Raw genomic sequence first — 8,298 nt, 5'->3', positions numbered from 1 at the left:
CACCATTTGCTGATAGAAGGGAAAGGATAGAAACATCCCTTCTTTGGAATACTAAAGCCAGAAAAAAAAAAAAAAAAACAAACCAAAAGCAACTAACTGTGTATTTTTACTCTTTACCTCAAAATCTCCTTCTTTCTTTTTGTTCATGCTTGGCTGGCTGGCATCCTATTTTTCTGCATAAATACAAATCCTGTCACCCTTTCCGGTGAGACTTTAAAAATAATTTTATCAAGCCCTAAACTTTGCCAAAAGCATTACTTTTAAGATGCTGCCAGCTTGTAGATTGAAAAATGAAAAAGGCAAAGATTTCTTTAGGTGAAAAATTATGGCAGTAAGTGTTCTTTTTTAAGAGGGGATTTCAACAAAGTAACAGGGCAAAGACCAAGAAATTTTGCCCCAGCCCCAACCCCCCCCAAGCCTTTTCAATATCACCAGTGTGGCTGTGATAATTTAAAGCAGTGTTTCAGAAATGTCTGTAACCTGTGTCAGTGTACAGCTGCCAGCCATCAGCAAAGCAAGAACAGGGCAACTCATCCCTGCTCTATATTGTGCATGGATTTAGTTATCTTGATGTGATACTGCCAGCTCTGGGCTGAAAGAGATACAACATGTACTTGCTTATCATATGTCTCATCTTGTAAAGTGTTCCATAAATTTTCTGCTTTGCAAAACACCTCATAGCCAAGGAGGTTGTGTTCTGGGTGTACAATGCATTTACTCTTCTATTTACATGCAAAGTAAGTACATGATTTCTATTATTTTTCCTTCTCTCAAAATCTATGTTGATGATTATATCAGATACTTATTACAAAAAGGTGGAAAAATAAATAATTGTGCCCCATCTATAAAGGTATTTATAGATTACCTTTGTGTTTCAGAAGTACTTTCACAGTACTGATATATTGCCTGTCTCCCTGAGCCATAATTTCATAGAAGTTCTTAGGGAGGTTTCAAAGATACTCTGCATGATACAGTAGCATTCAGAAGGTTTGTCCTGCTTCATCTTCTAGCCAATCCAGCAATGAAGGCATTCTCTCCTTGAGAGATCTGGGCTTGTTCTGGAAGCATCTCAGCATACCACATGTGCTCAGAAGCATCTGCTGAAACGTACACTGACTGGAATATGGGATAAACATTCTGTTCAGTGGAAAATATGTTTGTAAGGCAGTGATAAGTTACTTTCTTTGGCAAGGATGGCCATCATGTGGCATGTTCTCAGAACATTGCATAGATCAGATCGACAACATGTCACTTGCAGGTACAAAGGAAGACTGGTAGGAAGGAATCTTTCATTTAATCCTCGTCATGTTTCTAGTCTCTCAGGCAGGATTCTGACTTGAACTGTCACTCTCTTCCTTTATGCATCAGTAGTCTTGTTATTTGTCAGCTGCTGCCTGTCAGCCATGTCATCTTGAGGAGGTCTAGCTCTGTCAAAGAAGCCGCACTGCAGAATAAATCAACAGAAACAAAGATGTCATGGTAAGACAACCACAGGAAGACTTAGCTGCAGTTTGTTTGTTCAACCTGAAATGCTGGGCACAATGTATAGCAGGCTGAGAGACTGTGAAGACATTTTATTTCTATCCAAATCATTCCCTATGAAAGTTTTAGATGCAAGGCATTGAGTTCCAAAGCACATCTCTAAAAATCCAAATTATATGAAAGATGTCTTTGCAGGAGATGTAAAGCTGGCCTGAATGCTGGTATGGACTCTCAGTTCAGCAATGTGCTCATTCAGAAAGGAGGTTTAGACTGACAAGCAGTAATCAAAAGAGAATGTGTTGGGAAATGTCCACAGGACAGTGTTGTGACCTAGTCTAAAGATCACTGAAGGTGAGATTCTTCCCACCTTACTTAAACTGTCCAACATTCATTCTTTTAATTGAAAGGTTGAAAGTTCAAAAGTGGTTAAAGGAAAGTACCACCAAAAGGTAATTTCTCTCCTCCTTGCATGTTTAGATATAACTTTTTGCTGCTGCTACCTGGCCAGATGAAGTTGGGAAGTTAGCATAGGCTGTAGACCTAACCATAACCTTTAGGCAGCTGAAGACAGATGAACCATATCCTAATGTAAGGAATTATTTCAATCTCATTTTTAATGTGAACTGAGAGGATGTACAAAAGCTACACTGGCTCCTTGTAATATAGCAGTTTCCAGTAATTTGTCTTAAAACTTGTGAAAGGAGTGTAACAACCAATACAAAAATAGAAAATTTTAAACAAACAAAATATATGATATGTTAATATAAAAGGAAATCCTCTAAAAATTAATTCTCACAAGTGCGAGTATTGTTCCATGCTGACAAAAACTGGAAATTCCTGAATTATTCAGAGAAAACAAAGTTAGAGCAACTTCTTTTTGAACCTAAACATCCTGAAATAGAGGATCAGAGGTCTTGGGAAACAGAGCCAAACTCTGTATGCCCATTTGTAACCAGGTTTCCATAATAAAGGAGGACTTTGAAAACAAGTTCCCTGCATAAAGGTCAATGACACTAGCATGTCAGAAATGCCAAAACAAAAAAGACACGTGTACTGTTTCTTTTGCTCTGAACTGTTAAAGATCACAAAATTCTAACCTCTCTTTTTATCTCTTAGAATCTTTCAGTACTTTTGGTGATTTTTTTAAGGCAACAGTAACAGGAATAATGGAACATACCTTCCATAAAGCTAGGGTCAGTAGAGCTAGTACTAGCAGTCCAAGAAGAATGGCTAGTATTATAACCCATAAAGGGATCTCAAAGGACACATTTGGGGTGGACCAAATGACAGATGTTCTGATCTGCAATGAAAGGAATACATTTAATGAACAAAAATGAAACAAGTAAAGCAAGTTCAACAGTAGATCCTAAACAGAGGTTAGGAGCATTGATTTCAAGAGCATTTTGCAGATTAGAAATACACATTGACTGAAATTTTCCCATGTTGACTTGATTTATTGTAATTTCTTTTCCACTTGTTCATGATAATTACTAGAAATGGAATTCACACATATATAAAAGTCTTGTCATACCAGACAAAGAAATAGTTTTCCCATAATAGAGAGTGGCAAAAAAATTCCCTCTGTGCTGATGCTTCACAAATATTCCAGGAGCAAAGTTCTGTGCACATGCTGGTACAGTTTAGGCCAGTACACTGAAATGCACTGAATTACTCACAAACAATGGTTGACTTTAGCCCAAACTCTTAATTCAAACCACAGTAGATACCAGCAACATTTTTCTTATTTTAATTTTTGCTGACATGGCAGTATACATTTTTTCCTATGGTTTGCATTTCAGCTAAGCAGTCCAAAAATGAAACTCAAGCAGAGTGTATTGTCCTTGTGATAAAGCCTAACACACACTCTGATGCTATCTTCTTGAAAAGAAGCCAAGCACACAGACCATTACCTAAATGGGAAGCAAGTGTGAAACGTGCTCTCTCATTGTCTGAGGCTCTACAGAGCAGAAGAGGCTAACATCAGTTATCAAAGGTTTTAATTGACTTGGCAAACTTCTCTCTGTAGATCTTCATGTGGACAAAGAGTAGTAATAACCTTTTTGTATTTCTCCTTCTGGGGATACCCACACTCTCGTCCATACTCTCCTTTCCATACCTTGTACAAAATACATCATATGCTCTCAGGCTCTGCTTGGAAGGCTCCTCAGTCTCACTAAATATTTGCTCAGTCCCTGCTACTCCCAAGCGGGAAGCAATGAGTCTGGGCTTTCCTTAGCTCTTTCAACACAATATTATCCCTTCAGTCTTAGTTTATTTTCTCGAGCTTTTTTCTTTGTTGTTAGCCTAGGAAGTGATTTCTCTCTGGGGTTTTCTCTTAGACCTCTCTCGTCTACTCCTAGTCTCCCTTAGGACAAGTATGGAAGTTATTTGCTTTATGACATGATGAAATCAGTTTGCAAAGAAACTGAAGACACAAACTCTTAAATGAAATTCCTCTTCTATACTCAAGATACCTCTAGGAAATCTACTCATTTTAATAAGTTTCTTGGCTATGGTCCAGTCTCTAAGCTGCACTCATTGTAAATTTTCTTTCTATGTTTTTTTCTTCCTCTATTACCTTACTGATTGATGCACTAGAAATTTAACAAAATACGAATTTCTAATTTGTTCATTGAAGGAACATCAGCCTAACTTTTAAGAATGGGCACAACTCTGTTCAGCTCAAAACTGTTTCCATTCCTGTGCCTCTCATTTCTCTCCTTGAAGATGGCAAATTTAATCGTTTAATCCTTTCTGCAACATCCAGTCCTTTCTTCTCTCACTTTTTCTTGTTATCAGCATTCTTTGATAGACTTTTCCTTCTGAAAGCACCAGATCTGTCTTTCAGCTACTGTCAGGCTTAACAGGAAGACACTTTTGAATAGTCATTTTCACTTACTTCATCTCTGCAGCCAACTGCTCCCTACTGTGACACAGCACTTAAAGAGGTGGCAGTCTGGTGAGCTCTACTGATGCAGGTATTTTTTATTGTATCCCTCAAATGTAGGGACAAACTTTCTATGTAGGAAACCACTTGCTTTCTACCAAAGCTTGCACTGAGGGTTACACAGAAAATTCCAGGACACTGCCCAGTTCTGGTGTTTGCACTTTAACATTGGCTCTGAAGATGAAGTACTTGCAGTGCTGGCTGTACCATCGTTGATCTAACAAACACAGATAATATGCATCTTTGGAGCAGCTCTAAATGGTCATATGTCTACAATATTTCAAAAAGATAACATCTAAAAGAATAAATAATATGACAGCAAATTCAAACAAGAAAGAATTACTTTAAGGAATTAATAAAACAACCAATGAAATGTCCCCCTTATGTGCCAACAGCTATCCTGATGGTCTCATCCTGTGATCAACCATTCTTTAGGTTGCTTCTTAACCACTGCAAAATTTCATAGGCTCTCTGCATCATTAGATTCAGCTAGAGAACAGTTCATTTAGTAAGGATAAAATGTTCTTGAATGGCTCTGCTTGTGTCTCAGAGTGGCATTAAAATGCAAGGGCAGAGAAAATGAGAGAAGGGTCATTCTGAACTGTCTGCGGAGATTCTTCCCAAGAAAAGCCAGTTAAGGAAAAAGATGAATTCAAGTAAAAGGTTAATTGACCAGGGAAAACAGAAAGGATGCAGTTATAAGGGGATGCTTGAAGCCTGTAGAAAACAATGGGCTCAGCTGTCCAAGGAAGAAGCATCTCCATTCTGCAGCTAGAAAATCATGAACACTGCCCTGAAGCAAGCCTGATCACATACAGCACAAGAGTTGGGAAGTGCTGATGAAAATTCATGGGCCCCAAGACAGCAAAAATAGACTGATTCAAATAACCCCAACTCATTCACAATGTGCACTTCCTCTGTTGGCAAACTCTGAGGTACTACACACATGAAGTTACAAATTTTAATTATTGTTTGGAAAGGACCTGACACTGTCAACATACAGATTGCATATCTTAATCATCTAAAATTTGAGCTTCACTACAGTTTCTGTTCATAACACCAATAACACTATCACTTGCTTGAGCATGTTGCTGTGAATCTGGAGCACTAATGTCAAAGACTACTTACCAAAACCATCTTAAAAAATATTTGTAAAACAGCAGAAAAAAAAAAAAAAAAAGGCAAGCAGTGCTTTCTGTTGCCTCAAGTTTAATGAAATTAGTGACTCCATTTTACAGCAAGACCAAACCACAGGGAAGACCCATTTACATGCAAAGACTTTATTTTGCCGTTTCTGCTAATGATAGCTTCAGCCAAATTCCTAGGTAGCATAATGTGACTGAGATAAATACAAGAGGAAACGGGAGCCAACACTGCTGCTTCAGAGTGGATTGTTGAACATCAGTAAAACAGCACAAAAAGATTCTGACAAGCTGCTGGCTAGGTATGGATGGCTTGATAGATGGACAGTCATCCAGGGTCTGGCCAGGAAAGGGTTAAGTTTTGGGAGTAGCCTGGAGGAGGCATGACCAGGACCTGGAGGTTACTCTACAACAGCTCACATTACCTGAGGCAGGGAAAAGGAAGTTCCTCCCAGCTGAGTAAGTCTGGCAGAGGGAGCTGATATTAGGGAGCTTCCCTGTCCATCTTTCCTTTTTGGTACCCTCTGCCATTAGTATTGTTGCTGTTACTGTTAATTTTCTTATCTCATTGCTGTTTCCTGTAAATTGTTCTTATCTCAACTCGTGATCTTCACATTTTCTACCTTCAATTCTTATTTCCATCCTGTTGCAGGTTGAGAGGGATGGGAAAGCAGGGAAGTAAGCAAGCAGTGCATGGTTTAGAGTCACAGTGGGAAAACTAAACCAGGGAGTACCACTCCTAAAGCATGACAGCAGTCTACTGAAATTTTACATCCTGAATATGGAAATTATCTGAGTGGGCAAATTCTTCTTGGAGTAGGAAGGAATTTTGGTTTACAGGTTTCTTCAGATAGTATTTGACTGAACCATATCTGGTTCCTTGGGCACCAAATCCAGTTTAACCCAATCTAAGGTAACTACTTCAGCACCACAGGTGCTGAGACAGGGGTGAAGTAAGATGCTGTGTGGTGTTAGGTCTGAATAGCTCATAGGGCAGCATATGATTGCACAGGAGCAGAGCAACAACTTGACTCTTAATGTGTGCCAATTCACTGTTCAAAATTATGTAGGGTCAATCCAGACTCCAAAGCATGTTTGAGATCCTCCTGAAATCAGTGGAAACAGATTATTTTATTAAAGATGGTAGATTTCATTACATTTTGTATAAAGCTGACAGTAGTGTATGCAACTACAAGTACACGTGTTGCCTTTTCATGTCTTCTTTTATGTGCCATTTCTACATAGTTCCTGTGTTTGCGTGCTGTGTTTTCTTTCCTCTTAGGCTATGAAAACAGTAACACAAGCTAGCTCTTATTCTGAAATCTACAGAGCACCTATCAGTGTGGATCCAGACCAGGACATGTGGATGTTCCTGAGGATGTTAAACAATTATGAGTGGTGTAGCAGCACTCAGCCTTTCTTGTCCTGCCTGTGTTCAGAATCATTTCTCCCTTCCTCCTTCTGTCATTCTGCCTTTACAGACCACCAAATGCAACTTGTGGTTTAATTTCAGTAGCTCAGCTGGAGCTTGACAAATGTTGAAACATAAACAAGAAACTGTAATCTTATAAAAGAGCAGGGCATCATGTTCATAGTCCTTAGATTATCAGCAATGAGCAAAACAGCAGAAATTAGGTCTATCTTGTATCAAGCAGACTGCTGCAAAGCTGGCACATTTCTCTTCTCTGAGTGTAGCCAATGCCAATGAAATATTTGCCTGCTAAAATCTTTAAACCATGCTGTTGAACCCACACCCTTTTCCCATGATTTTTCTTTGTCTTAGGTTTTAAAAGGGGATGGTTGTGCTAAGTACTTGAGATTTATTTCCTGAGCAGGGTATTACATGTAGGCATCAGTCTCACTCCTGCCTGTGTGCATTACCAGTAGGATATAATGCCCTGGGCTGCCCCCTTTATACTCTACACAAAGCCTTGCAAGGCTACAAATGCAATTCTTGGGAATAGTTTGACACTGCACGTCCTGAACACCCACAGAGTTGAGGCAGAAGCTGGAGGGGAAGACACAAACAAAACATTCCTTCAGTTTTGTCTGCCCTTGTTTCACCATTTTTACAGAGGACTGTCACTTCTTCACCCCATGCTGTCCACCAACAGTTTTACATGTGATTTTGATTTAAAACAAGTTTGTGTTTTCAGCTTGGATTTCTGTTCTTCTCCATGTGGTAGGTTTAGTACTGTAGGATCAGAGCCAGGGAATGTTTCCATCTAAGGTGGCCAAAATGAAATGGATTTTTTACACAAGTGTTGCATGTTGACACTGTACTTTGGATGTGTGTTAGCTTTCCTCTCTGTTCAGGATAACTCTTTATGCTGAACACTGAAAACAATGCTTGCTTCCCTGTCAACTGGGTGAAGAGCACATCTCACAGACTTGAGAGGAGCCATCTGACTTCTGACACTGCTGAACATCTCACACCTTTGTTATCCAAAGGGTGCCAGAGAATGCCATCTGCCTCAGGCACTGAGATGAGGGTGAAGTCAACCCAAGAGTTATGCACAGAGCCTTTGTTTGCTATTGGAAATAACATCCACACTTAGCACAGATGATGTCATACAGTCTTAACTTCATCGCCCCTCTTGCAGTTCCATGAAAGTCATTTGTTGCTTATGAAAGTGTTCTTCTGGGGAGGCTTTTAAAAATGTGCCTTTTAAAAAATGTGCCATAGTTAAGCTCACTGTAAGTATATAAAATAATTATTAGGGCTTT

At 39.2% G+C, this 8,298-nt stretch overlaps 1 protein-coding gene across 1 annotated transcript in view; it reads right to left on the bottom strand.

The window, feature by feature from the left end:
- Nucleotides 1-426: 426 nt before the first annotated feature.
- ITGA8 (integrin subunit alpha 8) overlaps nucleotides 427-8,298 on the bottom strand; it is a 109,785-nt gene continuing 101,913 nt past the window's right edge. Inside the window, exons 29-30 of the mRNA XM_058028536.1 lie at nucleotides 2,660-2,782; nucleotides 427-1,444 (exon numbers count right to left, since the gene is read on the bottom strand). Coding sequence (XP_057884519.1) covers nucleotides 1,358-1,444; nucleotides 2,660-2,782 — 210 coding nt within the window. The 3' untranslated portion in view covers nucleotides 427-1,357. The remainder of the gene's footprint in view (nucleotides 1,445-2,659; nucleotides 2,783-8,298) is intronic.

Source organism: Melospiza georgiana, chromosome 1 (assembly GCF_028018845.1).
Source record: "Melospiza georgiana isolate bMelGeo1 chromosome 1, bMelGeo1.pri, whole genome shotgun sequence".
In the NCBI taxonomy this organism is placed as follows: domain Eukaryota; kingdom Metazoa; phylum Chordata; class Aves; order Passeriformes; family Passerellidae; genus Melospiza; species Melospiza georgiana.
The sequence above is the reverse complement of the archived record's forward strand: the minus strand, read 5'-3'. Positions and strand labels throughout refer to the sequence as shown.